General features: G+C 36.7%; 1 protein-coding gene across 8 annotated transcripts; it reads right to left on the bottom strand.

The window, feature by feature from the left end:
* Window positions 1-112: 112 nt before the first annotated feature.
* nsl1 (non-specific lethal 1) lies at window positions 113-22844 on the bottom strand. 8 transcript variants are annotated; one of them, XM_069501965.1, is made up of 12 exons: window positions 22746-22844; window positions 20329-20425; window positions 17418-18467; window positions 14829-14955; window positions 12032-12243; window positions 8838-8989; window positions 8268-8438; window positions 7158-7245; window positions 6682-6816; window positions 5983-6061; window positions 5083-5310; window positions 113-4621 (listed from the first exon to the last, which is right to left on the bottom strand). In XM_069501965.1, the coding sequence occupies exons 3-12, from the start codon at window positions 18248-18250 to the stop codon at window positions 4370-4372; spliced, it is 2277 nt and encodes a 758-aa protein (XP_069358066.1). In that variant the 5' UTR covers window positions 18251-18467; window positions 20329-20425; window positions 22746-22844; the 3' UTR covers window positions 113-4369. The 8 variants fall into 8 exon arrangements, with proteins under 8 accessions (XP_069358066.1, XP_069358065.1, XP_069358067.1 ...); XM_069501964.1 differs by lacking the exon at window positions 22746-22844 and having other exon boundaries at window positions 20329-20470; XM_069501966.1 differs by lacking the exons at window positions 20329-20425; window positions 22746-22844 and adding an exon at window positions 19029-19045.
* Window positions 22845-23251: the final 407 nt, after the last annotated feature.

A 23251-nucleotide genomic window follows, 5' to 3' on the forward strand; every position in this document is an offset into this window, starting at 1 on the left:
CTTTGCACGCTAGCGAACAAATTTACCACTTTCCACGCAGATTTCAAAGGGCAAAGAAATCTTTTTCGAGCGAGTGAGGAGAAAAGTGTATTGTTTAAATAAAACAAAAACATAACTCATCAATTTTTTATTTCTTATTCTGCATACTAACATATACAACACATTCGTATATCAAGCGTACGACTCAATCGTCACATTATACCTAAACTAATATTACAAACCCAGAAAACTTTGGCTCCTTTAAATCCAAAAACATTAAAGTATAAACTTCATCTAATTCCTTATACTCTTTACAAATATATAAAACAAAATGCTATTTCTCAACGCTTGTTGGGGAAAAGTAGAAATATTCTATTGAATGTAGCAAGTTTATCAACAATAGTTTTGTCTTTGAATTTGATAATTCTAATTTATACAAAATGGCGCAAACTGGAAAATAGCAAAAGAAATTGATGCCATAACAACAAAAATTCGACAACAGCGTAAGTAAACTAAGATTTAATAAAAAAATTACTTTATAAATGTGTACAGCCAAATAAATTGATAGACTAAATCATAAAAAAATAATATACAATAAAAATTGTTGCTTAACATTTTTCCTTAGGTGGGTTCTTGCAATTCACGAAGGCTAGTGAACTTTATTTGTGGTAACGTCGTTTACATGGTCATTGCGTAAGTGTGCGTGCATGTCGGACCAATCAGTCGCGAGCAAGCGCTCGCAAACGCACACATTTAGTGTACCTTACGTATACCGATACGACTTAAACACAAGCACGAGTCAGTTGCCTTCGTGAAATGCAAGAACTATACCATAAAATATAATAGACAAATCTGATTAGGTCATTTCGAAGTCGACAAAAAAACGTTTGAAACACACGCGTTCAAAGCAAAATAACTCGCTTACAAAATCCAGTGAAGAGAAATATTATGGAACTCTTATAGAGATTCAAATTATTTATAGCCAGTCTATTAGTTGCTATCCAGTGCCCTTTCTATAGTATGTACAGTCCGCTTGGCGTGTTGGGGCCCGTATCAACTACTTACACTTAACTCTATTGTGAAATATTTAAAATAACACAAAATATTTTAATACTCCGAAATGTATCGCATCTTCAGAAACATTTTTTGTAGATACTGTTAAGAGCATCTTGTGTTAAGGCGATATGCGTCCCAAAAGACACATCTCGGATGTTCAAAGAATCAAGTTTTGGCGTCAAAAACCACAAATTTGTTTATTTATTTTTTAATATTATAAAAATTAAAGATATTTTTAGTGAATTACGAGAGCCAAAACACGATTGGCACAATTTGGCTCGATACAAAAAAAAATCGCGAAGTTTCCCCGAACTACGCATTTTTTAAACGACTATTAGGAGAAAAACCAGTTTTATTCGATTGATATAAAAACAATTCCAATAAAAATTTCGTATTTACTTTCAACGTTTAATACACTAAGGGATTACGGTATTATTTTATGGTAACAGAGCACATAGAATTTTAAATATAAATATTTATAAAAAGCGTGCAACAAAATTGCGCTCGGGCGCGCCAGATTTTTTCATACATTTCGCCTTAAGAGTGCTCTCCATGGTTGCTGCAAGTCGAGCGTGAGCGCATGCTGTTCCGATCCTTTATCGGCGCGACATACTCAATCAAATCAACGTTTGGTATCACAGTATTATTTTGTAAACTAATCAATATTTTTAAACAATTTTATTTTTAGGTTCGATTCCTGCCGGTTACGCAATTTTTGATATGTATTTAAAATTATTTAGTAATTTCCTTTAAATGTAGGTAAAACACTAAAAAATTATAGAAAAACCCAACACATTTGAAATTATTGTTAACTAAAGTTTATGCACTCTTGTTATTTTTCTGTCAAACTGTAACAAATTATGTATTGACAGTGTACCATGGTTTCAATTTGAAATGTTTTGGTTAGTTTCTGAAAATGCGATGTATTTTAAATAATAATATATTTAATATAGAAATGAAAGGCACCCTTTAATCATGCTACGTTATCAATAGTTAATATTATACAATATTTTACATGAACGAATGGCATAGTAATATTACAGTATAATATTGTGAATCAAGAACAAAAAAGTAGGTTCAGTTGTTTTTCCTTTTTAAATGACCTTGTGTAATTATAAACTAATTATTTGTAATTTTTCCGGGATAAAAGGATTTTTCTTAATTTTTAAAGTTCCGTACCTCAAAAGAAAAAACGGAACCCTTATAGAATCACTTTGTTGTCTGTCTGTCGGTCTGTCAAGAAACCTACAGGGCACTTCCCGTTGACCTAGAATTATGAAATTTGGCAAATAGGTAGGTCTTATAGCTGACATTCGGGGAAAAATCTGAAACCCGTGAATTTGTGGTTACATCACACAAAAAAAAAATTGTGGTCATAAACTAATAGTTAGAATTAGTTAGAAAGTAAGATAACTATATCAAGTGGGGTATCATATGAAAGGGCTTTGTCTGTACATTTTAAAACAGATTTTTATTTATTTTTATGTATCATAGTTTTTGAATTATCGTGTAAAATGTCGAAAACATACGACTGTAGTACGGAACCCTCGTTGTTGCCTGACTCGCACTTGGCCGGTTTTGCAAGGAAGCGTACATGTACGTGGCACAATTTGAAACATCTCCTCTAATTCATTAAAAGTAGTCAACATAGACAAAATTCTAAGCCAGGAGTTTGATTAAGAGTTATTTGAACTGCAAGGAATGTAAGGGTTAGCCTACACTTATAAGTAAAAGGGATGTACTTATAATAATATTTTTACATTATAGCCCGAGACCTTGTGAATAGTTTTGAGAGGCAATTGATAAAAGTTTAAAGTTTCTAAATAACCTTGTGTGCGTATAGCAACCTAAGGAGGCTCCCACCCACGTCCGATAATATAATCAGTGACAGATTTTTTGACGGTAAAAAATGAAACACACATCCAACAAAAAAGATGGGTCCCACAAAAAAACCTATGATAAAAGACAGCGAAATATCGGCCCGATTATTAAACCTACAAAAAGTCTGACGTGCCTAAATTTGCAAGATATTGCAAGATTCGCAAATGATTAACGACTTGTGAATTTTGAACTCATTAAAATTTCACTAGTTGCTGTTTTTTTTTAAATATTGTGTACAAAACTAGGTGAAATTCTTAGTTACTTAACAGTTAAGTAATTAATAAAAAAACCGGAAAGTCAATCGATATCGATTTATCTAAAAAAGTTCGCCAAATGTTTATGACGTCACATCTATGTATTTCATACAAGCTCCCGTACTAAGTAAGCATTTTGACGTTTGATAAAAAATTGCTGATTTGACTAGTAGGCACCATCCCTATATTAATTAATTATTATTTATCAACTACCTTCAGAACATTTTCTACCAGCTCTCGGCACATAAAGATCGAGAATTAACCAATGAACACTCATCATAATATTATACAGTATTATATTATACACGAAAGTATTATTTTACAATGCAATTTTAAACCTTATCTTAATAGTAATAAAGCTTTAGTTCAGCGATCGCTTTTAAATTTATAACAATTTACAGAGAATAAAAAAAAATCATAGCTCCGATATTCTGTGATCATTTATTTAGAAGGTATTTTGTCACAATCCATGTTATTAAAGCAAAATACTGTACAATCGAAACTGGTCATGTAAATAGTGTCTTGGCGGTGGTAGTATCATCATCATCATCATCATCATGATCAACCCATCACCAGCTCACTACAGAGCGCGGGTCTCCTCTCAGAGTGAGAAGGGTTTTGGCCATAGTCTACCACGCTGGCCATGTGCGGATTGGTAGACTTCACACACCTTTGAGAACATTATGGAGAACTCTCAGGCATGCAGGTTTCCTCACGATGTTTTCCTTCACCGTTTAAGCAAGTGATATTTAATTAATTAAAACGCACATAATTCCGAATAGTTAGAGGTGCGTGCCCGGGATCGAACCCCCGACCTCCGATTAGAAGGCGGACGTCCTAACCACTAGGCTATCAACTGCGTTTGGCGGTAGTATAGGGGGCTAGAATTCATTATTAAAGAGAACAATAAAAAAAAATGTTGTTTTATTAGTACAGTCCAAGACCCTATTAAAACTGATCATTTATTTCGATGGTATTTTGTCACAATCCATGTTATAAAAGCAAAATGTTGTACAGTTCAAACTGGGTAAGTGAGAATTAGGTTTTTAACATTCAGTTAAACTTTAATTTTCCGGGATAGCCTTTGTACAATGTAAAACAAAATTGATACATTACGACAACAATTTGGTTATTTAATATGTCTTCTAATGAAATTAGATGGAGAACAAAAATTATAGCACTCACTTAGCATGCTCTCTTCACCTAAGCATGCTCCTCCGTCTCTCAGACTTCTCAACACTGGGGTCCCACTCAGCATCGTCAGGATCGTCACCCTCAAAGATGAGAGGAGACAGCGGAGACATGGTGCTGGAGTCATCACACTCTTCATCTATCCGAGGTGGGGTGGGTTCGGGACTGCAGGGCCGAAAGCCTTCAGGCATGGTGGCCAGCATTTCTTGGTACTGGGTCTCTCGGAGCGGGAACTGCCTTGGGGAGTACGGCCTCACTGTCTGAAATAATGAATGGGTTAAGATTGTGAGTGGTTTGTTGTTAGTAAAAAAAAGTTATATGTACAAAAAATATTAGATACAAGGAAATGAAAGACAGAAGTAAATTCCGCAAATTGCTATTGCGCTGGAACCATGTCTCATTAACATCGAAATGACGTCATTTTGACGTCAGCCGAAATAAAAATGTACCATCAGCTCGCACTTCAGTCTAGTACTGACGTCACTGAAATGGCGGCCACGCGTATTAGCAATTTGCGGGACTATAAGTCCCGCAAATTGAAAGATTTTCCTAAATATGCTAAGCTAAGATCTGTAAATATAGACTGTTTATGTGTGACGGCTACACGCTACGACGTTGTCCGCTGTTTGGGTATGTAGCGACTGCGCAGCCGTGTGACGCACTGCCACGGCCATTCTGATACATCGGCGTCCCAAAGAACTAGCTTATCATAACAACTCGCCTCATGGTAGACTGGTGGCTGCGGTTGCGGTTGCGGCGACGGTTGGGGTTGCGGCGACGGTTGGGGTTGCGGCGACGGTTGGGGTTGCGGTTGCGGCGGTTCGTGTATGTTGTTCTCCGCCTCTGGGTTGACTCGCCGCGTCCTCTGTTTGCGCATGTAGCGACTGCGCTCGCGCGACTCTGCTCGCGTGTGACGCGCTGCCACGGCCACTTCTGATATGTCCTCATCCTGAAATACAACAGTCTAGTTTGTAGAGGAAGCTTAGTACGTGATCTATTGTTCCTTATCTGACTTAAAAGTAAACAAAGTGTTAAGACAGGACTTCAACAACAAAACCGTAAAAACCAAACTTAAGAATGTGTAAAAATTTGTTTACTTTTTAAAACAGCTACGGAAAAATAGATTAAAACATGTCAAGACGTTTATGATGATACTTTCTGATCAAAATTATTAAAACTAAAAACCTCATAACTAACTTTACCCGATAGCTACGCGGGCGCAGCGATTTGTTCTGTGGAGTCAACGCACCAAAACCAAATACGTATTATATGTATTTATGAGTAAAATATGTGGAAAAAAATCATTATTTATGAATGACATAAATCTTGTATATTATAATTATTATGATCTTAAATACTACTAGCTTATGCTCGCGACTTCGTCCGCGATTTCACCCCCTTAGGGGTTGCATTTTCAAAAACCCTTTCTTAGCGGATGCCTACTGCTCATGATAGCTATCTGCATGTCAAATTTAAGCCCGATACGTCCAGTAGTTTGAGCTGTTCGTTGAAAGATCGATCAGTCAGTCAGTCAGTCAGTCGGTCCGACAGTCAGTCAGTCAGTCACCTTTTCCTTTTATATATTATTTAGATTATTCATAATGTTCAGAAACAAACTCACGTCACTCTCCATAGACATTCGTGTAGATTTGGCAACACCGTTGTTTAGCGGCGTTTCTGGTATCTCCATTACACGCCATCTGCAATAGCATAATAATTAATTTTAATTAAATTATAATATTTTTATAACCATAATTCAAAATTTTCAAAAGCGATAGAAGTAAAACTTCTATGGTTTATAGGGTTCTGTACTTCAAAAGGAAAAACGGAACCCTTATAGGATCACTTTGTTGTCTTTCTGTCAAGAATCCTACAGGGTACTTCCCGTTGGCCTAGAATCATAAAATTTGGCAGATAGGTAGGTCTTATAGCAGACATTAGGGAAATCTGAAAACCGTGAATTTGTGGTTACATCACACAAAAAAAAATTAAATCATGGTCATGAACTGATAATTAATTAGTATTTTCAATTTTCGAAGTAAGATGACTATATCAAGTGGGGTATCATATGAAAGGGCTTCACCTGTGTATTCTAAAACAGATTTTTATTTATTTTTATGCATCATAGTTTTTGAATTATCGTGCAAAATGTCGAAAAAACGGAAGTAGTACGGAACCCTCGATACAGTTACTACGGTTTTTATCTTCACGACAAAGTAGAACTCAAGCTCTGTGACCCAAGATACAAATTAAAATTTTGACAATATCTTTTTTATGATCACAAAGGATGTAGGAATAGATAGATATATGAAGTGTTTACTTGGGTGTAATGATCTCCTTGTAGGTTAGTATCTCAGGTCTGGTGTTGGCGGCCACGCTCTGCGGGATCACGATGTTGTCGATGTCGTACGACTGACGACGCATCGTGCGCCACTCGGTACTACTGCGTCCGCGCCTGTCAACATCACAATGGATGATGGGCTAAAGAATGATGGGCGAAATGGGCGTAAACCCAACAGAATTGAAATGTATTTCACCAGAAAGCTTATTTATTACTAGTACTTCATTCATACAATTCAAAAAAATTGAGCAATTTTACACAAATGGAAGATTATGCAAATGAATTCAAAAAAATTGAATTTGAATGCAATTCAATCGTTGTTTACTTGTTATTTGCCAGCATTAGTTTTGCGAGTTTTTTGGTAACTATAAGTCACAAATAAATAAATTATCCTAAATCTTTCTACAGGGTGGGTATTTGCAAAAAGATATGTATCTAGCTATCATGAAACCAACCTCTCGTGTCCTGACGTAGAAGTCTCTTCTTCTCTATCCCGTTCCTTCGCGATCTTGCGCGACAGCGGCGGCCGACCTCTTTTCAATCCTGAAAACACCAGAAACATGGGGGGTCATTTAGAGATGCAAGGAATATTCAGCTACTGTTCGGTTTACTCTTCGGTTTGGTCTGGTCTGGTGGGAAGCTTCAGCCGTGGCTAGTTACCACCCCACCGGCAAAGTCGTGCCGCCAAGCGATTTAGCATTCCGGTACGATGCCGTGTAGGAAGAGATTAGGATTATGACTAAAAACCATCTATAAACCCAAATAAGCAATAAATAGTTTGATTGATTGATTGATCAGGGTATGGCCTATGGGTTTAATGAAACTGTCATACCCCTTTCCAAGTTAGCCCGCTTCCGTCTGGACTGCATCAAAACTTACCACCAGGTGAGATTGCAATCAAGAGCTATCTTGTAAATGAATAGAAAAAATCTGATCATAGACAAAACATACATTATCCAAAAATGTGCTAATTTGATTCGATTTTTCATGGCAAAGAACAAAGGATTAAATCTAGAAAAATTATTCGGTATCAATGTTCAATTCAATTGCACAGATTGTTTCACCAGTGTCACGTTTATGAAGAAGGCACAAAGGAGATTGTTCGGTGAGAGCTGTTGAATTCTGAGAATCTTCAAAATTTGCGCAGACATTTCAATAAGTTACTTTGCGGTTGAATTAATCTTTATGCGACGACGGGATGGTCTTGCGAATTCGACACTCCCTGTAGTCTGTATGCCGCTAAAATGTCTTGAGCCTTGAACTTTTAAAGATAAGTGTGGTGAGCACTCGTCATACAGGACGTGTGATGGGCGCCATACTCACCGTCATTTCGGCAGAAGTCTATGTGCTGATGTGATTGAACCTTGAACTTATCGAGTGGTGGGCACTTGTCGGACAGCATGCGTGATGGGCGCCATACTTTCCATCACTTCAGCCTGTGTCTGTGTGCGTTGATCTTAAAAGATTGGTGGGCGTAACGCGCCGTGGGCGCGTGGTGAGCGCCACACCAAGTTTTGCCGAAGCGCGACCGTAACACGAGCGCGCTTCGAACCTAAGAGACTTACTGGTGGGCATTTTTCGGACAGGTCTGGGCGTGACGGGTTGCAGTGTGGGAGTGGAGTGGTGGGCGGCGCGCGGCGTGGGCGCGTGGTGGGCGCCACGCCACGCCTTGCCGAAGCGCGAGCGGAACCACGAGCGCGACGACAGTGCTGCCGTGTGGATAGCGGGTGATACATCTAGAAACCATACAAAAAACCTCAGACCTCAGAAACTCAGACCTTGATATATATAAATTACCTACAATATCATGGTGAACATGTATTTTTTTATTAAAAAAGTGTATGTTGCTATCTTGAATTTTAAAATTGTCATCAGTATTACAAAGCGGTACGGAATCGTAAAGTAGTTCGGAATGCCTACACTACCGAGAAGAACCAGCAAGAAACTCGGCGGCGCGCGGTTGCAAAAAAATGTTTAGAATAGAATAGAATGTTTTTTTATTCATGTAAACTTTTTAAAAGTGCTTATGAATAGTCAGGTAGTTTAAATTTACCACTGGTTCGGAATGCCGTTCCTACCGAGAAGAACCAGCAAGAAACTCGGCGATTGCTCTTTTTCGGTTTAATTTTATGTACCTTTTATATCACTCAGCACAGGGTGGTAGGCAGGGTCGACCAGGGCCAGTCGTTGTGAGGGCGCGAGGGTCGAGAAGGGCGGCAAGGGTTGGGTGGCTTCCGCCCTTCCGGTACAAACGGCGCAGCTTTCAACGCGGAACTGACAGCTGCATCTGGATAGTGAACAAAAAAACGTCGTGTAACTTGTGTAGTTTCAAAATAATCCCTAATCATCAGATATCTACCTAAATATAATCACCAAAATTGTAATATGTACGAATTGTCAGTTTAAGTAACATAAAAATGCAACTCCTCAATATATCGAATTAGGTTGCCTGCACATCGGATTGAAAGAGAGGTGATGCAAAATTATGTAGGTTAGGTAGTTAAGCAATAAGTTTAAGACAATAGTATGTAAGATTTCTTTATTGTTATTGTTAGTCCATAAGCGAGAGTAGATCATAAGCCGGCTCTCAATAAACATCTTCCACCGTTGCCTCATTTAATTATTACCATACGGCCACAACATATCTCATGGCGACCCTTGCCAGTCGGTGCATGCCTAATCTAAGTGCGTGCACCGGCTGGGCACCGATCAAGAAGAAGACTACACAATTTTCTAAAGAATATCAAGATTCAAGACTCAATTAGAACAAAAAGAAGAAAATAATTCCACGTCCTGTATTAAAAATCAAGAAACACTAACATCAAGAAATAAGCCAAAAAAAAATGAATCGCTTATGAACAGAAGACATCTCAAGCTTCATTGATCGGCCCAGCATCATCGTGCGTCCAGGGTTATCCCGGCCAAAACTAGGAGGTGTCCAGGGTATTCCCGGCCCAGTTCGAGGAGTCCAGGGTTTTCCCGGCCCATTAAGATGCAGTAAAGAAGAGGCGCAGACTCCAGACCTCCGGACCTGATGACCAAAACCTGTCCTGATGACGACGGCGACTACACGGCGGTCACGAAATTGACTATTGAAATGCGTCGCTAACAGTTAAAGTAAGTGCAATTTATCTCTCGTAATGGGCAAATAGGTAGAATGTGTAGCTATTGTAATTTTTTTTCTTGGGTACCTAGTTAATTTAATTTTGTACGTAGGTTAGGTAAATATTGGTTTTTTATAATAAATAATACTTGCTCCACTATCTACTAATAAGTTCCGTTCGTGCTTTATTTATAAGATTTTATATAGTGTGTAGGATAGTTTAAAATAATAATGGATAGTCAATAAATGAATAGGTCCTTACTTTTTTCGTAAATATTCGGTGTTAAAATCGAAATATAATAATTCAGAGAATTATAACGGTGTCATCGCGTGGTCAACGACACACGCGTACCCGAACATTTTGTATTGTTATACGAGACAATGGTTTTGCTCGAGATGCAATTTGCAAATACAAGGAAATGAATATGAAATAAGGAGAATTTTTCCCCTACAGACGTTTTTCGTCTAGTTTCGCGCTAGTTTTGACGATATAAGACTATACCCGGCTTTGACAAATTAGGACTCTGCAAACCAAAGGCTTGATCACCCTTCGGCTGTAGAAGTGCTATAGGTATAAAATATACAATATTTATTTTGGATTGAGACATACTGACGTAGGAAGATGATTGTTATTTATTTATTTGGACGCGATGTTTTGCGCATATTTAGTACCTCCTCATTCAACTATATATTTGTCTAGACTCTTGATCATTATCTACCGCGCTGGTGTTAGTGAAAGACCTAGAATTTTTATGAAAAGTTGAATGTTATTTAAATACTTATTGAAAGAAATAAGTTTGATGAAGACTATAAGTGTTATGAAAAATGCTCGCAAGCATGTTATGTTAAATATTAATTAGGAGAGTACGCGCCGCGTTTGTTGATTTGTTTATTTATTTGTATTATGTGAAGAAGTAACTTGAAAGGAAGATGAAGACTAGGAGAGATTTATTATGACTGTCCAGGAAATATGAATACCTGAGATGTTTACTTAATAATAAGTATTATTATGGGTTATAGAATAGAAACCCTATATTTACCGTCTTACGACGATGCTACGACAGCTGTATACTGATGATGAGGACGATTTGATAGGTCAAAGAATCTTTTGAGACAACTAAGTCGATTAGTGCAATCGATATCTCAGCTTATACATATCTAATACCTATGATGCTATTTTGAGATTATTTTATTACCTATGATGAGATTTTTCGAAACTTTTGTAAAAGTTAAATCCTTGACTGCACTTAATAGATTACGATTTTTCTAGTTATAAGTAAGGTTGAAAGTATGCCCATACGAAGAAAGAGATAAGATAAATTGCACTTGAGCACAGGAAGTAACGATAAAAAAAAAATGTTTCCTTACATAATTTTAATTTTATTTAGCATTAGATTTTATTTTTGTGATTGTCATCATCTTTTCTTCTAATTCGATGTAGCGTCTAACATTTTTTTTCTTTTAAGGGGAGGGGTAACCGCATACATTTTCAGGGGAGTTGTAATATGTACGAATTGTCAGTTTAAGTAACATAAAAATGCAACTCCTCAATATATCGAATTAGGTTGCCTGCACATCGGATTGAAAGAGAGGTGATGCAAAATTATGTAGGTTAGGTAGTTAAGCAATACGATTAAGACAATAGTATGTAAGATTTCTTTATTGTTATTGTTAGTCCATAAGCGAGAGTAGATCATAAGCCGGCTCTCAATAAACATCTTCCACCGTTGCCTCATTTAATTATTACCATACGGCCACAACATATCTCAAAATAAGGCATCAGCCTTTAGAATGACATTTCGGCTTTGTAGAGCGTTGTCTCTGTCACTCATGCCTAACTATACCTATATGGTGTTTTGTCGGTCTCAACGACAAGACAATGCTCTACAAATCCGCTATCTCCTTCTAAAGGTCGATGTACATTATTTTCTGCCGCGTACTGTACACAAACTATACCGTCTAAAACAAAACACGCCACACATGAGTGCAGAGCGTGTTTGCACGTGCGTACCTAACTAGAAGATTGTTTAATTAAGGGTCACTTTTGTCATTTGCAAGAAAATAGTAATTAGAACGCTGGGCTGAAAAAATATGTTAATTTTTAAATGTACAAATCACTGAAATCGTGCGCGTATGTCGAGCTGATGGAGCTTCTAACGGTCTCAGTGCAGATATCTGCCCAGATTGAAGATAAAGATTATGCAGTACATTATGAGATGTGCTCACTTGACATCGGCAGGCTTGGCAGCCTTGTTGGTGGCAATGTGCAGGTTGTGCATCTGCAGCAGCTTGCGTTTGTTGAAGACGTCCCTTCGCAGCGGCCGCACGCGAGCGCAGGTACACGAGTCTGTCGGCTCCTCGGCCGAGTCGCCGGGCAGACTGCCCGAGTAGCCCACTGGCTCGCCTTCTAACTGGACCGGGCCTTTGGCTTCGCGGACCTGAAATAAGTACAAATTATAGACATACAAAAAGTCAAAGTAAAAAAAGTTTATTCAAAAAAGGTCATAAATTACACTTTTTGATAAGTAGTCGGTTGTTGCATTTGTAAGATGATGATAAAGTGGTGATAATTTTTACGCGAACTTAAAACTAAAGCTACGAGGGTTTCAAACGCGCCCAGGTCTGAGAAGAGCCCACAACAAACTCAGCCTTGCATCATTATTCTTTACACAGAAAAGCGCAACATAACGCTTACTTAAATTGAATGTACACCAATGAATTACAGACCCTCGTAACTCGTCACTACAGAGACTCATGCTATGTCGCCTATGTACAGTACGCGGCTAAAAATAATGTACTTCGACCTTTAGAAAGAGATTTTGTAAAGTAGGTATTGTCTCTGTCATTGGGACCGACAAAACGTCACATAGGTATGAGTGACAGAGACAATGCTCTGCAAAGCCTACACGCCAAATCTCATTCTAAAGGTCGATGTACATTATTTTGTGCCACATACTGTACCACTTTTATATTCGCTTGCGCAGAAAACAGCAACCTAACACCGACTACTACGTACTAGAAAGAGAACCTAAAAAAATAACATTTTTCGAACGACCTTGATCCAAGAAAATAATGTGCAAACATTAAAAATAAGTCTGCTAAATAAATAAAGTATTTCAGTATTGTAACTTTTGGTAATTTTATAATAGCCGATTTCGTCACAGACGCCCAAGCGGCTTTCGAATACTAGTCTGATTACGATTACAAACGATAACGCGTGTAGAACCCAAACATACAGTATCTTATCTAACCAAGAAGTAGGGTTATTTTAACTTTAGTATATCAATCAGTAAATCAATAACTTTTAAGGTAACTTTCGTAGATTTTTTATCAACATTTACGTGGGTGAAGTAAAAGCTACTTTATCCATGGGGAGAAGATGGTGTAGGGCTGTCTCTGTTACGTAATTCCATACAAATGACAAAGAAAACAAACTCAGTGGGTGTTAACCATTTGGAGTGGCCAACCAATCACAAACGAACCTATGTTTTCAGTCCTACTCAATTAGAGAACTCTAATAAAAAATATTCGAAATTCAATTTGAAAATAATGTTTTGTTTGTGATTGGTTGGTGACTCAAAATGGTTAAATTCAATTTGAAAATAAAGTTTGTTTGTGATTGGTTGGTGCATCAAAATGGTTAACGCCCACCGAGTTTTTTATCCATCTTATTTGAATAGGATTATGTAACAGAGAGAACCCTACACTAACTTCTCTATAGTATAATATGTATTAAGCCCTATGCTGCAAAATGTGTTAACAAGGTGAAATACAAATTATGTGCATTCATTTTGGTTGTGTCAAACATTGCCCTTGAAATAAGGCCACTGTACATATTGAATAAATAAAACAGGTCATAACTCACGACTAGTTCATTCATTCATGTTATCATATATGGAACAATTTAGTAAAAAGTCGGTCACGCTCCCTTGAAGTTTTTATCCACTACCAAAATCGCCTAACGCGCGTTCACACAAACATGATTGTAGGACCAACATTGTATGTGCTTGCGTGAACACTTTAGAATACTGTTTCCACCAAATCTGTATTTAATATGTTTTATCTGTATTTAATTTTGTTACTTAGTTGTAGGAAATATAGGATAACTTGTCACTGCCTAAGCATTCTGTGTTTACTTATAATTAATTAGCTTATCATTTTACGAAAGTATTTTGTAAAAATAAAATTGTTATTTATATGCCTAAATATTATAAGCTGTTGGTAAAACCAATAAAGTAAATAAAAATAAAATATATCGGATCTCATAAAAATCAGTTCCCGCTAAGAATCGGATATGTACTGTGAACGGGCGCTCAGGCGCTCCACCCACGTTAGATCGGCGGGGTGAATCCATAAAACGTTGCAGTTGAAATGCGACAGTTCATTTGCTGTCTCTCTTCTTCTTATTTTGCTTTGTGGCTATTGCTGTCTCTCTCCAGCCGCTGTTTTGACAGCAATGATCGCGAGATTTACGCCTGTCGCGAGATACGTAATCACCCCGCCCCGATCTATGGTCTTGCGAGATCTCAGCTAGGTTCTAAAATTGCGCAAAATTGCAGTACAATAGAAACTCGATTATCCGGCCCTCGGTTATACGGATTCGCGATTATCCGGACTACCAACCGAAAATTGTTCGGCCAAGTGCGAGTCAGACTCGCGCACCGAGGGTTCCATACTTGGGTATTTTTTCTGTCATTTTGTACGATAAATCAAAAACTATTATGCATAAAAATAAATAAAAATCTGTTTTAGAATGTACAGGCGAAGTCCTTTCATATGATATCCCAATTCCCACTTGGTATAGTTATCTTACTTTGAAAATTGAAGATACTATTATAATGAACTCCATAAAACCCGCTTTTCGTCATACATTCGATTATCCAGATCCCTAACGACAACAATTAGTCCGGTCAATCGAGTTTCCACTGTATCTACAATGCACCTTGTCTCTGCTAGTGTGTGTCCCACCTAAGAAAGGATTTTTAGCATTACCACCTGGTGAATCAGATTGGTATATAAATACCTGTCTGTGGAGATCATTGTGTTGTCGTATCTTGTACTCTAACTCTTGAACTTGCACCTGCAGCCAGCACCAGCGCGACGCGATGGACGCGCGATTCTTCTGCCACGTCCATAGCGCGCGTTTCTCTCTGGAAAAAATTATTTATAAATAAAAATAAGATGTAATAAAAATTTGCCTTTATTCTTTGATCTTACTTGTATACTACTATATAACTGTTATGTATACAGTAGGGATAGCGAAGAGTTTAAGTTTGTGTTGTAAGAGAGAAGAGAAGAAGGATTCTCCAAATTTCAACTTCCCTTGGAAAGGTGTTACTGATGTGTTATTGAAAATACTAATTAAAAGAAAAGGTTTTTCCCATATTAATTTTGTTAATTATTTCTATTAGAAACACAATAAACAAGCATTTATAAGATGGATTCTAACAATACTTATTATATCACTAGTTATGTACCAACATAATTAAATACATGGTAACTTTAATAAGTGATATTAAACTACATATAGAATATCTACTAAGACATGCAACTAACTAACTAACTAGTTGCAATAATTGAAGCTTTATTACAAGAACAGTATTTATTACAGCTATCCAGCCTGGCGTTAAACCAGAAACTTCTAGTCTGTTTTCAGCATTCAAAATGTTCTGTCATCATCATCATCTCAAGTCATCGCTGGCCTACTATTGTCTCCTCTCAGAATGAGAAGCTTTAGTCCATAGTCCACCACGCTGGCCAAGTGCAGATTGGCAGATATCACACCTTTGAGAACATTATGGAGAACTCTCAGGCATGCAGGTTTCCTCACGTTTTCCTTGATTGTTGAAGCAATTGATATTTAATTGCATAAAATGCGCATATTAAAAGAGCCATAATATTCTTTTAATTAGTCAACTTTAAAACTACTTAAGTAAAGAAAACAGTTGGCTTTGAGTTTATTGATTTTACTCTTACCTTTCTGAAGTTCTTGATTGTATTGCACAATAACCAAGAGGTATCGCTTATCAATATTAATCCAAATACCAACTAACGTAACATAGCCAGGCTATTTATAGCAAGCATAAAATATTACAGAACTAGCTGAAGCCGGCGACTTTGTCCACGTGGAATTACTTTTTTCCAAAATCCCGTGGGAACTCTTTGATTTTCCGGGATAAAAAGTAGTCTATGTCACTCTCCAGGTCTTTATCTATACCCATGCCAAAACCCGTCAATCCGTTGCACCGTGATTGGAGGACAAACCAACAAACAAACACACTTTCGCATTTATAATAAGGGTACAGATTACATCAAAACCCATTACTATGTTGTATTTAAAAATAGATAAAATTTAACACATAATAACATGGATCTTAGATTAAGAATTGATTACAGGTGTAATTATTTTGAATTTATGTAAAATTTCTGGGAAATCACTTAATGACTCCTGTGATTTCAGGAGGTTCCAGGTTATTTTTAATAGACTAAACAGCTTTCGCTGATGCGTCTATATCAGAAGTGCTTTGAGTTTTCCAAATGTTTGTCCAATCTATTCTTGAACTGGAACTCTGTTGGTCAGAAAGTGTTTTATATATTTAGATAACTCAGCTAATACGTACAAAACACTGTTTTGAGTATATGTATCATCCTGACAATCATTATATCAAGTTATTTAACTATGTTTGTCTGTTTGTGATCTCCAGGCAATGTTGCATCATCTTTTATGTAAATGGTAACATGTTAGCACATGTTGTATTAGGTACTGTACTGACTTACATCTCCACATTATGTACCAGTGTGCTGAAGTCAGTAGCAATAACTTCAATCCTAATGATTTATTATTTGACTAGTTTATTCTCGCGACTTCGTCCGCGTGGACTACACAAATTTCAAACCCCTATTTGACCCCCTTAGGGGTTGAATGCCATAATAGCTATCTGCATGCCATGAAGAAGTCGCGAGCATAAGCTAGAGCTAAGATATTCCAAGCCATAAACTCATCACTACCTAAATTATAAATGCAAAAGTGTGTTTGTCTGTTAGTTTATTGGTTCATCCTTCTATCACGTTGCAACAGAGCAACATATCAATATGGGTTTTTGCATAGTTATAGTTAGACCTGGAGAGTTAGTTACATAGGCTACTTTTTATCTCGGAAAATCCAAGAGTTCCCGCAGGATTTTTCAAAACTAAATAAGTGCATCAGCTAGTACATTCTATTTTCATGCATCATGGGATCGGAAACCAAATAAAAAGAGATAGTTTTCATGTCAAGCATTTTTAAATAAATACTTTTTGGTCCCACAAACTCTTAGCATAGTCAATTCTGAATGGAAACAACATTCAAGGGATCATTTCAGAACCCCTCTTTTCAAATAAAACCTGTTTGTATTCATCCAACCTTTGTTAGTACAGAACATATACAGTGGAAATAAAATTTAAGAGAATTTCACTAGTATAATAATTATAGCTTGAATATTGCAATAGCTGAATTCCAAGATGAAATGACGATAATGAAGCTTTGTAAAACAATTAACTAAGTTTACGTAAACTTAAGTATTAACCAGATTAATAATTATTATTATTACATTGTTTAAAAAGGTTAACTCACATTGGCATGGGCTGCTGGTGGACATTGTTGTAGGTAACTGCCTCATCATTGCTCTCCGCCCCTGATGAAGAGGCAGTAGCATCAGAGTCCAGCTGGTTTTTCACTACAGAGAGGTGAGATCGCAGGGCCCCAGCAGAATCGTCTAACCCAGCCAGAGTGCCAGAAGATATGCCAATAGATGCAGATCTTGACGCATCACCCTTTGATGTCCCAGCTTTATAGTACTGAGGACCGACCACCGTGCGAGATGCAGCACTGGCCTGAAGAGCGGCAGTCGTCTCTATTCTCTTTAATAAGGCTTTTAACCCCATAGGCCTTCCTGCACCATCTTTCCTAGCACCGCGAGTGCTTTTCTCAAAAGTCTGAGCTACTTCTTCAGATATTCGCTTCCCAATCGCCCGCCCTTGCAATATTCGCAACCGCCGCAACAGAAACGCGGAACGGCGCTCCAAACGAGCTTGTAATAATCTAATTTTGTCTTCAGCTGCATCGCCTTCCGAGTCAGCTGTATCGGTTAAGTCAAATCCGCTCAAAGGGAATATAGCTTCCGGGTCACCTGTGGAGAGGTTATCGCCTCCACTCTCTAGGGTTTTGATGGCTTGGAACAGGTCGGCTTGCACGAGGTCGCTGTTGCCTAGATCCACCAGGATCTGTTCCATTTCCTGGGAGTCCTTGGCCAGGCTGGGGTGGGTCTGCAGCCCCATATCGTCTTCGTCCATGGGCGCGCGGTTATCGACGGACGCGAGCGCCCGTCTGCGGAGGGGAAGCTCGTCAAGCTCTGCGGCCGGCTCGAGGCGCGAGAACTGAGGCAGCACAGAGAGCGCCGGGGCCATGACACGAGCGCCGCCCGCCGCAGACGCCGGCGCGAGACGCGTCAGGGCGGGCTGCCCACCTCACTCATCGCGACCTTATGTAACGACACGGCACTATTTCACAACACTACACGAGTTCTGCACTGCACTGGGGAGTCATTTACGGTCATTCTCCGCTTCAGTCCCCCGCCGGTTCACGGAAGGCGAAAGGCGACGACGGAATGCGTCCGGCGCGCTTCTGTAAAACAACGGTTAACACCGATTACTAGCCGGTCTTTGTTTATACCTATGTAACATTGCCGTCCCTGGCTGCACATTAACTATAAACATTCGAAATTCTTTCCCTGAATGCACTATATTCGAAATTTGACCCACGTGATTACGAAGAGTTCGCAAGCGGTCGCAGTTGCTTGTTTCTCTACGATATGGAACAGGAAATGATACACTTCTCAAACACTATCATAGATCCAATAACACAATGTTTAAGCAGCGCGCTCTACTCTAGCACGATAAATGAGCAAAACAATGATAAACCAGGATTTTCGATAGTAATGGCGGACGAAGGCCTAAAAACACTGTTCAAATGAGTAGGAATTCAATTCTTGTGACGAAACGTAGCGAAAGACCACACCAAACGCTACAAACACCGAGCGACTTCTGAATGTTAAAAAGAGATAGCAAGCAATGCATGTCCCTGATTAGTACTTGCGCGGTAAAGTCAAATACGCAATAGTAGAAACAACTTATTAATTTTTTGAAACTTAAGTGAAAATAAATAATAAAGCAATAATAATCTTACAATTTATTAGTTAAATATTCGAAAGCAACAAAATAGATGTCAAACAAAACTATTAAAAGTTTATGATCGCTTTTTTGCATTGCCACGCTTTATATTTCTAACAATAGACCGACCATATTATAGTGAGTAGGCGAAATCATGACGAAATAAGTTTAAATGTTTTCAGGCAATTCACACATTTGTATTCGAAATAAATAAATAACGAATGAATATTAAATTGTAAAACGTAACCAACCAAGCGCAATATTTTGTATTGTTGACATTAAAAGTAGCGTTTCGATTTTCGGACATAGTTATGTTTCCGGAAAATTCGTGGGCATTTAAAGAGATACCTACAAACTCAACAAGCCAATATTTTTACATAAGATTTTTAATGAATGATTAATTGTTATATTAAAATGTTTAGATAAGAACAACATTCATTTTATAAGCTATTGCTATATAAATAAGTGTGATTATTTCAAAATATCTTAAGCCTACTTCGTAAACGCACCAAGCATTGAGTTTCGTTTTACGCATTCACTGCTATTCACAAAATGTTATTCTTTGAAATGTCAAATCTCAATGCAAATTTCAATTTAAAATTGTGAGACGGCAAACCATAAAAGATTTCTATTAATTTTAAATAAAAATAAAAGATTACTTTGCCTAATATACTTACTCACACTGACACATTTGAAAATAAATGTGTGTTTATAAGTGTGTAACCTCTATCTCTATGAACCTCACACTTCAAATTTTAAAATTCCGTAATAATTTGATAATCAGGGTACAAAGTAGATAGGTAGGGTATCAGTTAAATAAACCTCTAATTACTTCAGATGATTACCTGAATAACAGCTGTACCTACTTATTTTCTGTAAGAACCTAAGAAACTCAATTTTATTTTTAATGATTTACTTAATACTTATTAGATACCTACCTATATAAATCTCATATCAGCAAACTTTATTGCTAGACTTAGTAACACATTTATCCCAAAGCTTAGGTAGGTACCTACCTACCTAATTAAACCCATTGTCTTTTGCTTGTTTAAACAAAATGGTTACTATTCTTTAATTAAAGTTTACAATTAATTTTGCCCTAAAAATGCTACCTACATTTCTTTTGATTTAGGTACTTATATTTTGCTGTATTGGATTTTTGTTTAGTTTTTAATAAGTTACCTACAATACCTACCTATATAGCTAGGTACCTATGCATGAGAAATATATCTTGCATGAGAGTTCAAAGAACTTATAAAATATATTAAAGGTGTAAATAAGTACATAACTAAGTAGAAAATAGATAATATTCTTACCTTTAATGTAAAAGACATTTTAGATGCTTCTTGTTCTAACAATCTCTTATTTACTGCAAATGTGTGACCTCCTTGCATTTTGGGCTTCATTATGTAGCTAAAATTGATAAAATATAATAAAATGGACAGTATTCCTAGAATAAAATATACTTATTGTGTTAAAAAGTGCTACATTACTATTGGGATGACAGTTATCTGACATAGAACTTGCTATTGGAAAGGAATGTCAATTTTACCTGTGCCCAAAAGTACTAATTCATTACTTTCTATATGATCCATGCCTGTGCCATAAAAAGTTGAAAGGAAAAGAATATTAATTTTAAGAATAGATTAATAATAGAAATAGGAAAATTAGGATAGGAAATAGGAACAAGGTAGCTCTAAGTAAGAACTGCTAAGTAGGAAGTTCTTAAATGTTTGTAGCTGGTATGTATATTAAGTACCTACCTACCAAATGAACCAAGTAGGTAGGAACAGGTATACCCACAATTTTGTTTTTTGTACCTACCTATGACTTTTAAATAACTTTATATTTTACCACCTAGATCAGATTTCGGAATTTGATTTACAGGTTTATGTTCCCAAAATAATATACCTACAATTTCAGTCTAGCATGTAGGTTTCTTATGTAATACAAATAAAAAAGCCCTCGTTCATAGTGCACTTATGGTTCCCTACTTTGTTGTAGTTTAATTTCATTTTTCTTATTGTACAGAATCTCCCTGTATAAATAATAAAAAACTACTATAAGGAATACAGAATTTTAAGGTTTTCTTACAAGAGTGTAAAAAAATCGCGCTCGCTTCGCTCGCGTTTATTGCTGTCTATTGTGCTAATTGTTCCATAGATACTTTAAATGGAATGACAAAAATATTTTGATCTAAATTACTTACCTACTTATATTAAGAAGATGTAAAAATTATGTGAAAAAATAGTAGGGTTCAACCAGAACCAAAACAAATACATATATGCTTTCTCACAAATACTTATGTAAGAAATTATATTTTTTAAAAGAAAGTTAGCCTAAACCAATTGCTAATTATACCTAGTTACTTAGGTATATCTGATTTACAATAAATACTAAATTGGGACATTTAATAAATAATTATGTAGGGTGTCATCATCATCATCATGATCAACCCATCAACAACAATAACAGAACATACCTAGGTACTATAGTTAAAACTATAACAATTTGAGAGAATCACTAACAAATTCATAATACACGTTCATTGACTTTTTTAAAAAGTCAAATGCCAAATGTTTTATTCAAAATAGGAAATAAATTACACTTTTTGATGGTCGATTGTTGCATTTGTAAGATGATGATATAGTGGTAATAATTTTTCGCGAACTCAAAACTAAAGCTACGAGGGTTCCAAACGCGCCCAGCCCAGGGTCTGAGAAGAGTTCACAACAAACTCAGCCGGGTATTCTTTAAGAACTTGAGTGGTACCTACTTCAAATTCTTGAGTACATAATATAGTAGTGATAAGATTGAACTGTAAAGGATAATCCCACTATTAGGTGTTAATCTAAATATATAAAAGGTAAAGGTGACTGACTGACTGACTGACTGATCTATCAACGTACAGCGCAAACTACTGGCCGGATCGGGTTGAAATTCGGCATGCAGATAGCTATTATGACGTAGGCATCCGCTAAGAAAGGATTTTTGAAAATTCAACCCCTAAGGGGTTGAAATAGGGGTTTGAAATTTGTGTGGTCCACGCGGACGAAGTCGCGAGCACAAGCTAGTATGCAATAAAATAACTAGGTAGTAAAATGTTTGATAAATAATATGATGGTGTGGAATTTGCAATAAAATATTATTATATTTAATAAATTAGAATTTACATATTTTTGATAGGTAGGCACCTAAATATTGGTTGGTACAGTAACTGTATCTACCTATTCAATAGGTAAGCATTAAAGTGATTAACTAACATCAATAAAACTCCAACAACTTATCAAATAAACATTAATAAGTACACTTGCAGTAACAAATAAGTTTCCTAATTTTATCTAGGTACCTAGGATATATTCAATTTTATTGCAGAATGTAGAGCTTATAACGTTTTATTCAACTTTAAGCATATCACATAGTGCACATAGCAAAATGCGATACCTCTATAATTTATAAAAAGGGATTTACAGTAGTTTAATACATAACATAATTACCTATTTAAAAAAGCTGGTTAAGTAGTTATGGTTTTTAAAATTTAACCTACGTTACCTACGTAGGTACATTCTACATTAAATAAAGATGTTTTTAAACGCAATTTGTACAATACTTACTAAAAATACCTACCGAACACAATACTAATTAATGTCAAGAATTAATGTATAGTGTATACTTACTTTAATTTTAACAATTATTAAAATAATATTTATGTACATAAATATAAGCTACTTGCCTTGCACTAGCCACTTCTGAGTCCCGAGTTGAAAAAGTAGGATCAAAGTCGTCAAATATTAATAAATAAAATAAAAACATTAATTAAATTCTCTATTGGCTGTTTCAGGCTGTTTCAAACGAAAGAGCGAAAAAGAGTGGGAAAAGAAGACAAACAGTACTATAATAGTATAGTAGCAACGGGTAACTTTGGTGTAGTTAGCGAAGGTTTTTAGAATGCCATTGAAAAGTGATTGAAAAGGTTAGTGTACCTACCTCAAAGAAGTTGGAAGTACTTAGGTGTATTTCTATGTCGATGGTGTACCTACAAAGAACTTGCATGTACTTGTACCAAAGAATTTCTAAGTACTAGTTCGTATTCCTATGTCGATGACTTGTACCTATTACTCTGAACCTTGGATGAATGATTACTCGAATACTGATGACTGAAGTACGATACGAGTGTGTGGAAGGGTCGCTCGCGCCTCGCGCTCGCCACTCGCCACTTTGATCTTGGAAAGCTCGCCG

The sequence above is a fragment of the Maniola hyperantus genome, chromosome 11 (assembly GCF_902806685.2).
Source record: "Maniola hyperantus chromosome 11, iAphHyp1.2, whole genome shotgun sequence".
NCBI classification, from domain to species: domain Eukaryota; kingdom Metazoa; phylum Arthropoda; class Insecta; order Lepidoptera; family Nymphalidae; genus Maniola; species Maniola hyperantus.

Bases quoted from the DNA above. Each gene is read 5' to 3' on its own strand.
- nsl1 (XM_069501965.1), bottom strand. From the start codon at position 18,250: ATGGCCCCGGCGCTCTCTGTGCTGCCTCAGTTCTCGCGCCTCGAGCCG. The intron at 12,244-14,828 runs GTATTTATATAC...TACTTATTTCAG, and splicing joins ACAATGATCTCCACAGACAG to GTCCGCGAAGCCAAAGGCCC. The intron at 6,062-6,681 runs GTAAACACTTCA...ATGCTATTGCAG, and splicing joins AAGGAGATCATTACACCCAA to ATGGCGTGTAATGGAGATAC.